Source organism: Chelonia mydas, chromosome 6, assembly GCF_015237465.2.
Source record: "Chelonia mydas isolate rCheMyd1 chromosome 6, rCheMyd1.pri.v2, whole genome shotgun sequence".
Lineage (NCBI taxonomy): Eukaryota > Metazoa > Chordata > Testudines > Cheloniidae > Chelonia > Chelonia mydas.
The window spans coordinates 125,651,178-125,669,483 of record NC_051246.2 but is presented as its reverse complement, the minus strand read 5'-3'; the positions used below and the strand labels follow the sequence as shown (position 1 = coordinate 125,669,483).

At 46.8% G+C, this 18,306-nt stretch overlaps 1 protein-coding gene across 8 annotated transcripts in view; it reads right to left on the bottom strand.

Annotated features, from left to right (window-relative positions):
• Positions 1-18,306, bottom strand: part of TXNDC16 (thioredoxin domain containing 16) — an 84,721-nt gene that overhangs the window by 46,312 nt on the left and 20,103 nt on the right. For 5 of the 8 annotated variants that reach the window (XM_043550145.1, XM_037901309.2, XM_037901308.2 and 2 more), the window contains 9 exons: positions 17,082-17,285; positions 15,679-15,779; positions 14,614-14,687; positions 12,931-13,005; positions 12,496-12,617; positions 12,125-12,215; positions 6,249-6,405; positions 4,934-5,100; positions 3,528-3,588 (listed from right to left, as the gene is read on the bottom strand). In XM_043550145.1, coding sequence (XP_043406080.1) covers positions 3,528-3,588; positions 4,934-5,100; positions 6,249-6,405; positions 12,125-12,215; positions 12,496-12,617; positions 12,931-13,005; positions 14,614-14,687; positions 15,679-15,779; positions 17,082-17,250 — 1,017 coding nt within the window. In that variant the 5' untranslated portion in view covers positions 17,251-17,285. The remainder of the gene's footprint in view (positions 1-3,527; positions 3,589-4,933; positions 5,101-6,248; positions 6,406-12,124; positions 12,216-12,495; positions 12,618-12,930; positions 13,006-14,613; positions 14,688-15,678; positions 15,780-17,081; positions 17,286-18,306) is intronic. The other 3 variants (XM_043550146.1, XM_037901306.2, XM_037901307.2) reach the window with 2 other exon arrangements.

Below are 18,306 nucleotides of genomic sequence, written 5' to 3'. Positions count from 1 at the left end.
CCTCTCAGGAGAGAGCGTCTGGTTTCCCTCCAGCGACGGAACTGTGCGCGCTCGGCTGCCGGCCTCCACCAGGCGGCTACATTAGCGTCACGTGAGCCGCCAAAAGCCGCCTAGGGGCTAACGCCTGCTTTTGCAGATGTCTACAAATTATGCAACACGTCCACGCGAAACTCTGCTCTGCAAGTGGATGCCGTCGCCCATTTCAGACAAGCTACTGGGGCCACGAGCAGGACCCCTGAGACGATCAAGAACGTTAATGAAATGCTGATGCGTTATTGGTCTTCCCAGAAAATAAGAATTCTAACTACCGTTTGCAGCAATCCTGACACAGAGAAGGATTCTAGCACGGAAAGGTCTCCCATTCAGATAGGAGCCCAAGAACCTTTCCTTTCCCAAACTTAGATTCGTGCCTGGATTCCACCTTCTTCCTCTGTTACAAACAATGTTACGCAAAGCAGGCCTTTGCTTTATGAACATCTACGCTGCCGCTAAGAGGATATTTGTGCAGCATCACAAAATACCCTTATTAATTTTTATTGATGTGTTTGTGCTGTACAAGACAAACAATAGACAGCCCCTGCCATCGCAACTTGCAATCAAAATGAGACTGAAATCTATCTGAGAGGAATTGGAACCATGACTACAATCTTGACAGCTTTCTGTTTTACATACCTAAGGCAATCAAACAGTCCCCTACTTTTTCTTCAAAACACCCCTGTGAGGCAGGGCAGTGCTATTACCCCCATTTTACAGGTGGGGAGCTCAGGTGCCGAGCGGCTGCGTGACTTGCCCATGGTCACAGAGGAAATCTGTGGCAGGGCAGGGACTTGCACCCAGAGCTCCAGGTTAGCGCCCTCACCACTGGATGATCCTTCTTCGGTGATGAACTTTTGAACAAATCTGGGCCCTGCTCCTGCCCCCTCGGTTCCAGCAGGGCTCCCTCACTGGCAAGGGGTCTGACTGCAGGATCAGGCCCTTTCTGAGCAAGGAGCTGCTGTCGGCTTTTGGGATGAGCTCCCATTGATGGGTTTTACTTTTATACCAAAGGATTTCACTCCACACCGCTATTTGTTATCAGAAAATGTCTCTTACTGGACTGGATTCTACATGGTCTGCCACTACTTCCCAGCTGTCTAACTAGGTACTTATCTGGCCTTGATGCCCAGAGCATCTGAGCAGCTCAGGATCATTAAGGATTTTATCCTCACAACAGCCCTGAGAGACAGGGAAACATCCTCCCCATTGTACAGATGGGAGACTGAGGCAAAGGGCAGATTAAGGATCTGTCTACACTGTGATTAAACACCTGCAGCACCTAGTCTGAGAGCCTGGTCAGCCAACGCCGGCTCACAGGGCTCGGGCTGCGGGGCTAAAAATTGCAATGTAGACATTTGGGCATCGGTGGAGCCCGGACTCTGAGACCCTCCCGCCTCGCAGGGTCTCAGAGTTCGGGCTCCAGCCTGAGCCTGAACATTTACGCTGCAATTTTATAGCCCCAGAAGCCAAGCCCTGCCAGGCCGAGTCAGCTGACCCAGGCCAGAGGCAGGTCTTTTATTGCAGTACAGCCGTACCCTTGGTTCCTGTGTGCTCTGTCACTCAAACCTGACCATTTCATCTCTGTCTGGGAACCTCTCACAAATTATCGTTCTGAGGAAAACAGGGCCTTGATGAAGAATAGAATCCTGGGTGTAACTGGATTGTGTTTACATGAAACCAGAAGAACAAACTGAATTGATATGTATTCTCATTCTGCCCTTGTTACCTTTCCATTCCCTTGTTTCTGTGGCTACGGGCTCATAAGGCTAGATGGCTGCTTTCACCTTCCGTATGTAAAAGACCTACCAGGGCAGGCAAAGGCTTATCCGGTGTAATTTCAACAAAATGGATTTAAAAGGAAATTCATTACAGCAGAAATACAGTGAACAAGCTAGGGGCTCGTCCTATTGTCTCAGACAGCAGAGTTGGAAAGTGTGTGTCACTCACCTGACAAGTGGAAAACCCAAGGATGAAGTTAGATTCAGGTCCAATCCTGCATGCTTTGCACACACGTGAGAAGTTCAGTGTATTCATTCCAACGTGCATTACCTGGCATTTATCAACACTGACCTTTATCCAACATCCCACCTACCCGATCCCTAGCATGGGCAGGTCCCTCCGAAGGTACTTTACCTCTCATGCCACCCCAACATAGTTTCCTTACTAGCCTTTTGGGAGGCACGTTGTCAAAGGCCTCTGTGAAGTTCAAATCCTTGGAGGCTTCGGGAGTCTTAAATGGTTCATAGGCCTCATGCTGGCTTTCTGCACAGGGTGAATTTCACCATATCTGTTTTGCCCCCTAAACACACATGAACGTAGGAATGGAAGGGCCCAGCTGAATTATCGACTCCAGTCCCAGCTATCACAGGTGACCTCGGCATACCATCACGTTCATACATTTATCAAGCTCCATCTTAAAGCCAGGGACTCTGTAGTGGGGAGGCTGTTTACTGAGCACCCTCTCATGGCCAGGGGGCGCTCTGCAGGCACCCTATCCTGTTTAGCCCCATACACATGCAGGCTTTCAAGTGGGTAACATCCCCTGCTTGGGGCTGCTTTAATAACAAAAGCCGTTCTTAGCAATCCTCAGGGTGCCAGAAGAAAGTCCATCACCACCCAGCAGACCACACTTAGCTCTGGGGCTTCCTCTCACAGCCAGAGCTCTGCTTCTGCTCCAGGCTCCTCTCCCAGCCCATCCTCCCAGCTGTCCCTTGCTGGAGCTCAAACTTCTCACCCCAAGCTTCTAGGCCCAAATTCCATTGGGGTTTCCCCATACGATCCTCCTGCTCCCCTGGGTTCCTCTGTCGCAGCTCTCTCCGTGTCTCAGAGTCTTCACCCTCTCCTGAACTCCCTCCACCCCCTTCACTGCATCCTCCTTATAAGGCCACCACCCTGGTCTCGCCCAGGTGTGACTCGATCTATGACCAAGGTTGGCCCTTAAGGGGTGAGCCACCTTGTTACAGCCTTGTTATAACGCTTGCTTTCTCTTAACTCACAAAGGGCAGGTCTACACTTACAATGCTGCAGCACTTCCGTGAAGACGCTCCTACAGTGACGGGACAGCATCTCCCTTCGGCATAACGAATCCACCTCCGCGAGAGGCGGTAACTTTGGGGGCAGGAGGAGCTCTCCCATCGACATAGTGCTGTCTGCACAGGGGTGTTAGGTCGGTAGAACCGTGTCGCTCAGGGTGGTGGATTTTTCACACCCCTGAGCGACATACTTATACCGATGTACGTTTACAGTGTAGACCTGGCCGGTAGCTCAGTGTCAGCAGCCATGAGCAGCCCTACGCTAATGAACCCATGCTGTTAAACGCATCAATAAGGGAAGAAATGTCAGTTTTACACATCCAAGGCGATTTGTTAAAGAATAGCGAGGAAAACAATTGTGAAAAATAACACCTCGAACTTCTACCGGGAACTGCACTTTGTTCACGCAATCAGATTAAACGTGAACCAATCGTGTCATGAATAAATACAACAACTAACCTCTTCTGCTGTCTTGAGGGCCACGTTAGACTGGAGAAGAACGTTCAGATCTACGGAATCCCTTTCAAAATACGAATCAGATGTTAAACAGTGTCATGGATAAAGTAACAGTCTGCCCTGGCTACTGCCTAACTCATGGGCACTAGTGCTTCTCTAGCAGCACAGGGGTGCTGTCAGCATCTGACCCCCTAATCAGGGGGAGATACCAGGCTACCTTTGCCCACCCCCTCAGCTGTGCTGTGAGCTGCTCAGCCATAGCCTTGGATCTAGGTCAGTCCAGCAGGAGAGTGGGGTGGGAGGAGGTATTGTTTCATGGTGTCTGTGTATATAATAATGTCTTCTGCAATTTCCACAGTATGCATCCGATGAAGTGAGCTGTAGCTCATGAAAGCTCATGCTCAAATAAATTGGTTAGTCTCTAAGGTGCCACAAGTACTCCTTTTCTTTTTGTGTCTTGTATATTTCTTTCAAAGTAAAGCAGAGAAGCGTGTGAATTCTCGCGGTGCTGTTTTGAAGGGCGTGGGTTTCTTACGTGGTATTGGCCTGACTCTGCTCCCACTGAAGTCAGATGGAGTTTTATCACTGGCTGCAGGGAGAGCAGAGTTAGACTAGTGGCTACTGAGGCTGCCAGGAGCCCCGGAGGTAGTTCCAGCAGGCATCAGAGAGCAATCTGATGGATGACCAAAGCCAAACCCAGAAGGAAAGGCTCTGCAGAAGCTGCCACAGTGCAACTTGTGAGAGGGCAGCAGACAGGGCTTTTGCAAAGTGCGCGGCCATCACCCTGTTCCCCCTCCTCACAGAGTGCAAGCACATTGCCATGAGATGCCTTAGAGTTCAGAGTTACCAGGCAGCAAAAGCACAGGGTCTTCCAAGCGGCCTGCTCACTGATAATAGTATCACAAACAGCAATCAGACCCTACTTGGAGTTCTGTCATGCAGAGAGCCCAGTTCAGTCCAGCACATACTCTGGGTTAGCATCCACAACTCCTGTCCCTTCCTGGTTTTTCCTTTACTCATAATTTAAGAACAAAACACAATCCTTTGTCTGAGCTTCTTCCCAAATTGGCCATTTCTCTTTCCTGTGTTACCACACACCCCCTCTTTTATACTCCTGGGCTGAAGCTAATGAGGCCAGCCTGGTCTGACTGCCAAGATGAGTCAGCAAAACAGTTCTGCATGCAGGGACCAATAACTTGACAACTTGTCAAGGGCTCTGTTCTGTTCTGATTTGCTCTTGTATAAGTCCAGTGTAATTTCACTGATTTCACTGAAGTTATTTTGAATGTATACCGGTGTAACAGAACAGAAAGTGTAGCACTTGTTAGTCGGCCTGAATACAAAGATATAAGTCGCCTTCAAAAGAAGGATTGCTTATATGAGATGTTAATATTACTGAGCTTAAATACCTTGATAAGAGGGCAACTCCTGCTTTCCCCAGCAGCTGCCATGCAACATACTCAGCAGTTCTCTTATCAACTTCATAGGTCTCCTTCTGACTGAGAATAAATACCAGCGGCAGGCCGAGCTGTAGGTGGACAGTTGAAACCTTTTCTGGATCTTCAGCAACTTCAGTCTAGAGAAGAGATACAATTAAATGGTTAAATATCTTCACAGTCTATGCTAGCGATCACACACAGGTGATCAACAAGCTTAGATTTTAGATAATTATGCGAAGTAGGTAATGAGATAATATCTTAGTTTATCCTAAATAAACAGGATCCAATCACCCCAAAACCAAAATCTGGATCATTGCCATCTGAATACGCCCATTAGGGTTGATATTTAAATGGAGGAGCATCTTGTGACAATTTAGGCTGAAATGTTCACAGATTTTAAGACCAGAAGAGACCATTGTGATCATCTAGTCCAGCCTCCTGCATAACCCAGGCCAGGGGTCTTCCCTCAGTTGACTCCTGCTTCAAGTCCAAGTGGTGTGGTTAAATTGGAGCAGATCTTTTGGGGAAAACATCCAATCCGGATTTTAAAATTGCCACCACACCCCGAGGTCAGTTGCTCCAATGGTTAATTACCTTCACTATTAAAAATCTACACCTTATTATCTGAGACCATTGACCCCCAGCACCCTAATCCCTAAAATGGCTTAGAAATCCCACCAGGAATGAGCAGTACGACCTGGATTCTTTTTCCCTCCCCCTTTTCATCAAGCTGCTGCAGCTAACACATGACCACTGATCTTCTGCATGACAGACCCAGGCATGACTGATCTTCTGCATGACTGTGCCAGGGCACAGTACGCCCCAATGAAGGGTGTCCCTTGCACCCTGGGGGTCTCGTTCTGACCCATTTCTCCACGTCTAGCTCAGCGGAGGGGATACTGCCCCAGGCACCTTGCAGCCACAGAGGTTGGGGGCAGTCTGCTGGTGTGAATCCATGGAAGTCAATTTACACAACCAGAGCATCTGCCCTGAAATGTCTGCAGGGACACAAACACCCTCTGCAGAGCTCTGAGGCAGGCTCCGGAGTTCTCTCTCTCCCCTGTCCCCCTGGAGGATACAGTACCCTCTGCAGCGCTCCCAACCAACATACTAACACCCAGGGATCCAACCCAGGCCCCACTGAAGTCAATGGGAGTTTTGCCATTGACTTCAGTGGGGTCAAGATTTCACCCCAGGTCTTGTGCATGGAGTTGCTCTGGGCTACAGGCAAGCCTCGAGTGCTTTAATGCAGTGAGATTATGGCGAGTATCATTTCAACCCTTACCACAAGGGGTTCTGCCATCAGTTTGAGATATGTGTGGATGTTCAGCGTGGTCAGTGACTGCTCCATGGGAGTCCTCCTACACGGCTGGGTCAGATCCGGGACCCGCTGACAATGGCAGAAGAAGAGTCGAGCAGACAATGCATCAGAATCTTCACAGCTAGAGGAGAAAAACAATACACTGAGACGGGTACATGCCCCTGCGTCTCCGCTCAGTGATCCAGCCAGGGCAGCCACTCTTGGCTTCCGGCTCCCCAACCCCGGCCTTTCTGGGTGGAGACCGGAGTTTCTCTCCCTTCTGACTGCACAGTCCCCTGCCTTCCCTGTGTATTTCCCAGCAGAGATGGGATGCCCAAGCACACCTGCTGGCTTTCCCGTCCGAAACAGGTAAGAGGTGTCATTGCCACAGTGACAAGGTCCCGCACAACACTGCCAATCCAAGCTTGCTGTATTCGCAAGGTACAAAGCGTTCTAGAGAAACCACGTTAAAATCAATAAAAGAGCCTACATACGTGCTAATAAGCTTATCGGGGCTCACCCCAACCCTAATCTGGGCTCCGGCAGGAGCAGTCCTTCAGCTCCCCACCCCAGGACAATTCCTTGTGGTTTCAAGTTCACCACAGCTTCCGCTCAGAACAAGCACTCAGGCTTACAGGCCCAGTCCTTCCTTTCCCTAAGGATTGGGGCCCTCCAGGGACCAGCATCCTGTTCCTTTGCCGGATCAGGAAGAAGGCCCTGAGCCAGTTTAATACCAGAATATTTATCCAAAAATCCTCTTTGTCTATGGATCCCTGGAGGATCCACTTTGAACAAATATAGGCACACCTCTCCAGGGGGTGGCTTCACCGGGCTGATAGCAGGAGAAATTACATTAGCCTCCACCTCATACTAGAGAAGGTACATACAACTCCACCATAACACACACACAGTGGCATTGTTAATACATTGGCGTCCAAAGATATTAACCCTAATTCAATAAGGTTTGCCGTAACTCATTAAAATTTATCTTAATTCCATGAGGTCTGGCCAGGATATGGCAGGACATTGTCAGTCTGTCACAGAGTTCACTACTGTATTTAAGACATCCCAAAATTATTATTATTGTGGGAATTACTGTAGTGCCTACGAGTCCCTGTCACGGACCAGGACCCCATTGGGCAAGATGCTGTACATACACAGAACAAACACAGTCCCTGCCCCAAGGACATTAAGTGTAAGACAAGAGACAGCTGATGCATACAGGAGTATCGGGAAACAATGATGAGAAATACCGGTCAACACACAGACCAAGAGCCTAATGGTGGTCAGGGTTTTTGTAGGCGTCATGGCAAAGGAGAGTTTTGAGAAGGGATCTGGAGGCTAAGGAGATGGCTTTGTGGATGATGACGGGGAGCTTCTCCCAAGCGTGTGGGGCAGCGTGGCAGAAAACACGAAAGAGGTTGTTTGAAAATTTGACAAGCGGAGGAGTGAGGCTGGCATGACGGGCTGAGCAGAGATGAGCATCAACAGCTTGACAGAGAATGAGAGATGAGGGCTGGGGTGGGCGGAGACCATGAAGGGCCCTGAAAGTGAAGACAAGCTTGTGTTTGATGCAACAGAGAAAGGAGAACCAAAATCTGCAACAAGATTTTAAAGTTAGCAAGAACAGACAACCCTCAAATCCAAAGCTAACACCGGTGGGTGTTCAAGACTCTGGGGTCTATTCAACCAATCCTAGCATTAAGATGCAGTATTGTGCCAAAATAGTCTTAAAAACCTATGCATATTACCTAATTACCCTCTACCAGAGTCAAATGGCCTCGCTCCATTGAAGCCAGAGCTGGGTAGCTGGCCCCATTGATTTCAATGGTGGTGGAAGTCAGACTTCAAGGCTATTTCAATCTTTCTCATAATGAAAAATGCCATGGGATCGACTCTGTTATTGGCTACAGTGGGAATCCTCATGTGAGAAAAGATTACTCACAGGAGTAAGGGTTTATAGGGCTGGGCTCATGGTGTTTACATCTGACAACTTGGGATTCATTATTTACATTTGCAACCCTGTATGCACAATTTCTTGGCCTTTAAACTAAAATCAAGAGTAGCTTCAGTTTAAGAAAGGCAGCACTGCCTAGCAGATAGAGCATTAGACTAGGACTCAGGAGACCTGGGTTCTTTCCTGTCTCTGCCATTGGCCTGCTGGGTGACTTTGGGCAAGTCACTTCCCTATGCTGTTCCTCAGTTTCCCCATCTGTAAAACTGGGCTAATGACATTGACCTCCTTTGCAAAGCACTTTGAGATCTACTGATGACAAGTGCTATAGGACAGCTAAATAAGTATTATGCTATTAATACATGATAGTTCCTGCTCTTGCAGCAGGATGGACTCAGTGGGCTGGATGCTTACTTGGTAATAATTGGTGTAGTGCCTGTGAGATCAATGAAGCTACTCTGGTTTACACCAGCTGCGGATCCTGTTCTGATAATAAAGGTGAGAGGTTTTTCGCAGGAGTGGGTGGGTGAGATTCTGTGGCCTGCATTGTGCAGGAGGTCAGACTAGATGATCATAATGGTCCCTTCTGACCTTAATATCTACGAATCTATGAATCTATGTTCTTCTTTAACTACTACAAGCCTACATCAGTGTTCTAAAAAAACTGCAACCATGCCACCTAGTGGACAGCCAGATAACTTTATCTTTGATCAAGTTTCCTCATTACCATGTCATGTTTTTCAGTGGTTCTCAAACTTTTGTACTGGTGACCCCGTTCACATAACAAACCTCTGAGTGCGACCCCCAGCTTATAAATTAAAAACACCTTTTTATATATTTAACACCATTATAAATGCTGGAGGCAAAGCGGGGTTTAGGTGGAGGCTGACAGCTCGTGACCCCCTATTTAATAACCTCGTGACCCCCTGAGGGGTCCCGACCTCCAGTTTGAGAACCCCTGTTTTACGCTATTGCAATGTGCAAAGCAAAAGTTACCCTATTTAGCAAAGTCAATTCTCACTGTAGGATCTGACGAGAACGATTTTCTTTGTGAGATATTAGTTGGTGAAAGGGTCAACATAAATGTCCTTTGGCAGACATGTCTGATAAAAGCTCATAGATTCATAGATTCCAAGGCCAGACTGGGACCACTGGGACTATGTGGTCTGATCTCCTGCACCACACGGGCCAGAGAACTTCCCAAACTAATTCCTAGAACGGAACTTTTAGAAAAAACATCTAATCTTGATTTCAAAATTGTCACTGATGGAAAATCTACTATGGCCCTTGGTAAATTGTTCCAGTAGTTAATTACTCTCATCATTAATATACACCTTATTTCTAGTCTGAATTTGTCTAGCTTCAATTTCCAGCCATTGGATCATCTTAGACCTTTGTCTGCTAGACTAAAGAGCCCATTATGAACATTTCTTCCTTATGTAGGAACTTACAGACTGTAATCAAGTCACCTCTTAACTTTCTCTTTGTTAGCTAATTAGATTCCTTGCTTACAGACAGCCCCCCAACCTGAAGCAAATACTCACCAGCAACCACACACCACACAAAAAAAACTCTAACCCAGGAAACTATCCTTGCAACAAAGCCCGTTGCCGACCGCATCCACATATCTATTCAGGGGACACCATCCTAGGGCCTAATCACATCAGCCACACTATCAGAGGCTCGTTCACCTGCACATCTACCAATGTGATATATGCCATCATGTGTCAGCAATGCCCCTCTGCCACGTACATTGGCCAAACCGGACAGTCTCTACATAAAAGAATAAATGGACACAAATCAGACGTCAAGAATTACAACATTCAAAAACCAGTCGGAGAACACTTCAATGATAGAATCATAGAATATCAGGGTTGGAAGGGACCTCAGGAGGTCATCTAGTCCAACCCCCTGCTCAAAGCAGGACCAATCCCCAACTAAATCATCCCAGCCAGGGCTTTGTCAAGCCTGACCTTAAAAACTTCTAAGGAAGGAGATTCCACCACCTCCCTAGGTAACCCATTCCAGTGTTTCGCCACCCTCCTAGTGAAAAAGTTTTTCCTAATATCCAACCTAAACCTCCCCCACTGCAACTTGAGACCATTACTCCTTGTTCTGTCATCTGGTACCACTGAGAACAGTCTAGATCCATCCTCTTTGGAACCCCCTTTCAAGTAGTTAAAAACAGCTATCAAATCCCCACACATTCTTCTCTTCCACAGACTAAACAATCCCAGTTCCCTCAGCCTCTCCTCATAACTCATGTGTTCCAGCCCCCTAATCATTTTTGTTGCCCTCCACTGGACGTTTTCCAATTTTTCCACATCCTTCTTGTAGAGTGGGGCCCAAAACTGGACCCAGTACTCCAGATGAGGCCTCACCAAAGTCGAATAGAGGGGAACGATCACGTCCCTCGATCTGCTGGCAATGCCCCTACTTATACAGCCCAAAATGCCGTTGGCCTTCTTGGCAACAAGGGCACACTGCTGACTCATATCCAGCTTCTCATCCACTGTAACCCCTAGGTCCTTTTCTGCAGAACTGCTGCCTAGCCACTCAGTCCCTAGTCTGCAGCGGTGCATGGGATTCTTCCGTCCTAAGTGCAGGCCTCTGTACTTGTCCTTGTTGAACCTCATCAGATTTCTTTTGGCCCAATCCTCTAATTTGTCTAGGGCCCTCTGTATCCTATCCCTACCCTCCAGCGTATCTACCTCTCCTCCCAGTTTAATGTCATCTGCAAACTTGCTGAGGGTGCAATCCACACCATCCTCCAGATCATTTATGAAGATATTGAACAAAACGGCCTGAGGACCGACTCTTGGGGCACTCCACTTGATACCAGCTGCCAACTAGACATGGAGCCATTGATCACTACCCGTTGAGCCCGACAATCTAGCCAACTTTCTATCCACCTTATAGTCCATTCATCCAGCCCATACTTCTTTAACTTGCTGGCAAGAATACTGTGGGAGACCATGTCAAAAGCTTTGCTAAAGTCAAGGAACAACACGTCCACTGCTTTCCCCTCATCCACAGAGCCAGTTATCTCGTCATAGAAGGCAATTAGATTAGTCAGGCATGACTTGCCCTTGGGAATCCATGCTGACTGTTCCTGATCACTTTCCTCTCCTCTAAGTGCTTCAGAATTGATTCCTTGAGGACCTGCTCCATGATTTTTCCAGGGAGCTCAACGCTGGGTTTATAGGGCTCAATGCTTCACAGAATCGGGTGCACAGATTGGTCTGATCTTCCACCCAAAAACATCAGCTTCCTCACTTTAGAACTCTGTCCCTCCCGCCTCCGCCTCAGAATCCTGACCTCTGGTTCCGTGTGTGACTGACAGAGCCACCAGCTCTCCCTGCTCTGACTTTTCAGGGGTTGTTTAATGTTGTAAATTTGGGGGTTTAAAACATCCAGGTTGAGAGATGGGCACCACAGCCAGTTGAGGAGGAAAAGACATAAGTCGTGAAGAACAAAGCTTGGCTCTCAGGCACCGGGATAGCTGCAGGACTGGCAGTCAGAAAAACCAGCTCTTCACTGGTAAAGTGACTTCATTTGCTAGGGAAATCAGTGAGAAGCTGCCAATGTGCCATCCCAGATGGTTTTTTCAGTCTTCAGAGCACAGCTGCACTTTCAGTTCAACGTAAGGGCAAAAGCTTGTGCTAGCTCTACTGAAACTAACCTGGTTCACCCGCGTCTGCTCCTCCGACCGCAAACAACCAGATTCTGCTACATTTACAGCAAAGAGTTCTCTCCTCCGCGAGGAGTCTCGTTCGTTTCAACGGGGCTACTTATGGAGCACTCAAAACCCGGGTCTGCACTTCTTCCCACCGGGGGGGCTGTGACCAAACCAACCCAACAGCATACGCAGTTCAGATGAGACCCTTTCTCAGAGGGTTATACCCACCCAATGGTCTTCAACAGCGCCACTTCTGTGGTTAAAACAAACTGGTGAGCAGTCCCATGTACAAAAGCAGCTTCCATTACTGCTCTGTGCTCTAAAAAAAAAAAGGAATCGATCCAGTTAATACATTCTTAGTCCACTCCCTCACCGGTGCTAAATATTATGGGCCAGATTTTAGGAATCAGCGTCAAGAAAAGTATATGCCTGACTAATTTGCATGCATTTCAGTAGAGTCTGCCCGGTGAAATGGATCGTTTTGTAAAAGAAACCAAGATGTTTGGAGATCTAGGTCAGAAACTCAGTTCTGCACTATCTTATCAAAAAACAGAAAAAGCTCTTGAAGGGATATTAAGATGGAAGGTTGATTTTACTACCTGCTGTTCCAATTGCTGGCACATAGGCAAAGACGACATTTGATCTTCGCTTCAGAGAATTTTCTAGATTCTGAAGCTCCACCAGCGTTGTAATATATTTAACTTCGTTAAAGAGGAGGGCACTGAGAAGACATAAAAATTTCATTTACAGCGTTCTTCAAAAGAAACCAGAGAATTTTCACCCACAACTGCAGGCAAAAACCAGAGCAGGTGCACCTCTGGCTACCTGCCTCAGGAAGCAGCAGATGCAACTGCTCTGATTTGCCCCGTAATTCATTTTGCAGGGCTAAATTACACCAACAAAGAGGCCAGCTTCAGCTCAGTTGAAAATAGTCCCCCCAGGATGTACTGAGTTCATGTTTACGCAAAGCTTCAGGCAACAAGTGAAAAGACAAATCAAATGATTTCACACAGATGAATGTTCGTTCTACTTACAACAGGATATTGGCTACAATGGCATTCACGTCGAACAGGGCATCTGTGGGGAATTCTCTGAGCAACACGTTACCTCTGGGAAAGAGAACAAACCACCAGGTCATAAATCAAGATAGAGGTTATTCCTCCTTGTAGATGATTTCCTGATTCTTTTTGCAGATTCTAAGCCCAGAAGGGACCGTTCTGATCATGCAGTCTGACCTCCAGCATAACAGGCCATATAATTCCTGCACTGAGCTCAATGCCTTTGGCTGAACTAGTGCATTTATCTTTTAGACAGACATCGCCCAAAATGCTCATCTGAGAGAAGACAAGAGAATCCTCTTAAATGGGGCAGGTCAGTTAAAAGGAAAGCGTTTGTGCAAGGGATGTGAACGTCAATGGGAGTTGGGCACCTAACTCACTTAGGTGCTTTTGGTGGTGTCTTCAATGTAACAAGCCTGCAAGAGATCCAGAATGAATCGTGTAATTAGCCCACTTTGCATTAACTTCAGTGCACTTTGGATCAGATCCTTTGTCAGGTATGGAGTCTGATCAGTGGTGAGCAAATGTAACCCATGCTTACTCCAAGTGGTGCTCTGTCCCCCTCTAGTGGTGGCTGGGCCACACAGGGTAGAGCTGACTGGGAATTTTTCATCAAAGTGTTTTTCAACTGAAAATCCAATTTTCACAAAATATTTTTGCCAAATATTTTCAGTTTTCCACCATGAAAATCTAAATGAAATATTTCATTTTTGATCAGGTCAATAGCTCCTGAGCCATGCAGTGCCTCGTGGGAGTTGTAATTTGGGTGCCTTATGCCCCCATTCTCCTCCATGGGCCAGGCTCCCTGGCTGGACTACATTTCCCATGATGCATCATGGTCCGCCCTCTGGCTGAACCTCTACAGTGCATCAAGGGAGTCATATAACCATGGGAGATGCAGTCCAGTTTTTTTCCCCAAAATGAAATCCTGCAGTCTAGCAGACTCTCGTCTCTATTCCTTGTAACTTCAGCCTCCTGGTTTGTTAAAAAGAAACCAAAAAAGTGTTCGCTTTTACACCAGTTCTTGCTGTAAAATGACTGCACTTGCTTTGTATAAATATTTGTTTCCTCCAAAATAACACCAAGCAACTTATCTCCAACAAAGTCAAGCAAATCACACTAAATTCACCCAGGCACCTCTTGTACGGTCTAACCCATTCCTCCCAATCCCGTCTAGTACTATTACAGGGCAATGATCTATCTAGGGATACCTAATCCTACCTGGGCATGGGGGGCGGGGGAGGAACCAGATGACCTCTTGAGGTGCCTTCCAGCCCTACATTTCCAGGACTCTATAAGAGTGACTTGTGGTATCCATTCCATCTATTCACCTAAGTCACGATTTTAAATTGAATCTTCCATGCTGATTCATCATTGAAAGATAAAGGTTCCTCCCTGTACTTCCTGGATAATCTGAGAGGCTTCTAGGACTGGCAGACAGCTTATCTACTACTTACGGGCCTGATCTAAAAATGGAGGTCTTTCCACTAGTTTCAAAGGATCATGATGGAAAGAGTCTCCTTCATTGCTACATCCTTCCAGTGCCTGACATGTCAGCTTGCTGACGTGGTTTCCTTAAAACCTTGCAACAGAGAAGCTTTCAAAAAACAATCCACAGTATTTTATTTAGTCACTAGCACGCAATAAAACTCCATTCACCTGAACAGGTATGCTTTCATTAAGGCATTTTCTTTCCCACAATATCTTGATACCTCTTCTTTGAGGCAATTAACCTGGGTACGTAAAACAAGTCGTTATAAATCTCGACGCACAGATACCTACAAATATATAAAGTTGGAAGCATTTTATGGTCCAACTGTATGAAAGAGAACTTTTAAAACCTATTGTATATGCAAAAATGCAATTAAGTGATAATGTGAATGGGATCCAGTGTTACAGATAAGATTTTACAAGCACAGAAGTCAGGAAATTCCAAGTCACAGTTCTCAAACAAACATAATTTAGCTGCCTTCACTCAGTTTCACCCAGTTACTCCTATAGGAAGCCCAAACTATGTTTGGATAGCAATGTACTAATTTGCGTAGTAGGATAACATTTATGTCTTAATAGAAAAGGCTGAGGAAAATTTCTTTACACTTCTCCTCAAACTGAAAGCAAGCATGTGAAATTTCAGCCAAAAGGCCATCTCTGAACGTGCCTCAGGATAAGGATTAAAGGTTCAGCTCGTTGAAAAATGTCCGTCCCCCCCACAGTAAATGTAGATTTTTTTCCAGCCAAAATTTGAATATTGAAAATATAACCATTTAGAAATGCTGCCATAGTGCCTCCCATTGTCCTCTGTGGGCAGGGCTCGGACTACATCGCCCATGATGCACCATGACCTCCCCTACTGAAGATGGGAGGGGATGTATCATGGGAGTCCCTGGCCATGATCCATGCAGGGAGACTCCTGCACTCACATGGAACCCAACTGAGTTTAATGGAGTTCCATGCAAGCCGGGGGTTTGCCAGCAGAGAGCCAACTGCAGGATCGGGCAGATGACAGCAGCACCTTCCCAGCGAGCAGCCTAGCAATGCTAGTGCTGGAGTTTAGAGAGAATTATCTGCTGTCAACACATTAATACATCTGTTACGCAGACAGTGACAGCATAACCACCTGTATGGAGAACTGTCCCATGTGCCCATGTGATCAGAATTACGGCCCCACCAGATAACAGACGTCTACATTTCTCAGCTAGGAAAATAAATGACATGTTCATTTACCTTCACCACTGAAATCCCATAGTCCTGGAGCGCTCCAACTGAGTTCTCTAGCTGTTCCAGAAACAGACGGGCACCTGGAGAAACTGAAACACCAATAAGAGCTTAAAAAGAAAAGGAGGACTTGTGGCACCTTAGAGACTAACCAATTTATTAGAGCATAAGCTTTTGTGAGCTACAGCTCACTTCATTGGGTGCATTCAGTGGAAAATACAGTGGGGAGATTTTATATACACAAAGAACATGAGACAATGGGTGTTACCAGACACACTGTAACAAGAGTGACCAGGAAAGGTGAGCTATTACCAGCAGGCGGGGTGTGTGGGGGGGGACGACAGATGACACACAACATGGGACCTTTTGTAGTGATAATCAAGGTGGGCCATTTCCAGCACTTTACAAGAACAGTAGGAGGGGAAATAAACATGGGGAAATAGTTTTACTTTGTGTAATGACCCATCCACTCCCAGTCTTTATTCAAGCCTAAGTTAATTGTATCCAGTTTGCAAATTAATTCCAATTCAGCAGTCTCTTTTTCCACTGTATGCATCCGATGAAGTGGGCTGTAGCTCACGAAAGCTCATGCTCTAATAAATTTGTTAGTCTCTAGGGTGCCGCAAGTCCTCCTGTTCTTTTTGCGGATACAGACTAACACGGCTGCTACTCTGAAACCTGTCATTATGCAAGGCAATAAGAGCCGGTTTCTCTGTATCTCTGGTCCTCTTGATTACCAGGTAGAGTAGCTAGAACAAAACCTAATGTCACCTAATCTCTCTGGACCAGACTGAGTTACCCTTACTCGCACTGAGTAGTAGCTTGCTCCACAAGTCTCCCCACTGATTTCAGCAAGGCTACTTGTGGCATAAGCTACTCGTCAACACAGATACAGGTATGACAAGCTGGCCTTATTTGCCTCAGTTTCCCATTTTACAGAGAGGGGCAGTGTTACTTCCTCTTCCCCCAAGGAGGCACTTTTGGAGAGAAATACAACTCCCTTTCAGCAAGCTAGTCCACAAGAGGAGTTCCTTATGCGCACGCAGAGCGCCGATGAAGGCAACAGGGTCTGACAAAGACACAGGGATCTTCCCAGGCCGCTCAACCTACAGGTTGGGTGCCTCCAACAGGAACAACAATAGGAAAGTGCTCCCCTCCTCACATTTCTGTGATCACCGGGAATATGAAGGGGGGTTGGTAAATTCCTGCTCTAAGAGGTGTTCTGTCAAACTATTTAGGGTTTCAAGTTTTCCAAGAACTGTGACCATCTGATTTGCGCCATTGCCAAAGAGGCCTTTTCCACAGCTACAATGTTATTCCCTCTCACAAGCACGTGAAACATTCCCCTCGAGTTGCTTATTTCTCCTGCGAAGCCAGGATAATGAGAACCCCCACGCATTTAAAATACGTACCGTCTCGACTAAAATAAACTAGGGATGCTCTTCCCGGCTGCAAGCTACTGAAATACTCCTGGGGGCTCAGCTCTAGCAGTGTATTTGCATTTCTTGCCGCAGACATGTAACAAGTACATAACAGGAGGAGAGAGCAGCAAGAAAGCCTTCCATTCATTTGGGGGAGCATGATTTCCTCAGTTAAAGTCACTGCAGAAGCCACATCTGGAAAAAAAAAAATGTGTTTGCTGTTTACATAGATTTCCAGATCTGTGACTGTAATTTACAAACGTGACGAGGCCAATAAACACCAACGATTAAAATGCGAGTTTATCTAACTGTAAAAATAGCAGATGGATTCAGTTACAGCAAAGCTAATGTTGATTACAATTGCAGGCCGTTCCTGTTTCTTATTAATTACATTTGCAACTGCAAAACCCTCTGTGGTTGTGGTTTGGGGCTGGGGATTTTTGTTTAGTTGGTTTGGTTTTGGTTTTTTTGAGATGGTTAGAGAAAGTCAAGTGTCCAGCAATGAAAACAGTGCCCACCTACACCCAGATATTTCAGAGCACAACTCCCCCCTCCCCAGGTTCTTGTTAGTAACTGATTAGCATCAGACTAGCTTCACACAATCTACTGATCATGACTTGCATGAACAAAGAGCTTCCCAAAAGGCCTGATTAGCCGTTTCTTTACTCCAGTTTTACACCAGTTCCATTAGAGTGAAATCAGGGCAACACAAGGGCCAGCCAAGCCTTTTTACTGGGCACAAATTGTTTCAGAAGAGAACAGACACGTGAGATATTTATTGCATTTCCCCCTCATCCACGCACAGAAGGGGAAAGTCACACCCTCTTCTCCTTGAGGCAAAGCTGGAGTGGGGACCTCTATGAAACTTTGGGAGTTGGATCTGGCCTCCAACTTTTTTGCGCAGGATGCAGGCCAGCCCTGCAGTTGCAATTGCCATCCCTGGACCGGCACAGGGGCCAGAGCTCCTGCAGCAGGATCTGTGTAAGCAATAGCAGCTCCCCCTCTCCGCCCCGTCATGCCGCTTGGTGAGGAGCTGGCACAGAACCCCCTGAATCTTAACGGGTTGCTCTCTCCATGGCTGCCCCCCCCCCCCCACACACACACACTAGCAACACTGCAACTTGGCTCTGTTGGGGAGCCTTCCACAGACCCTTGGCCTTTGGGTGAGCTCGACCCAGCAAAAATCATGCATCCAGTTCATCAAACCTCCCAAAGC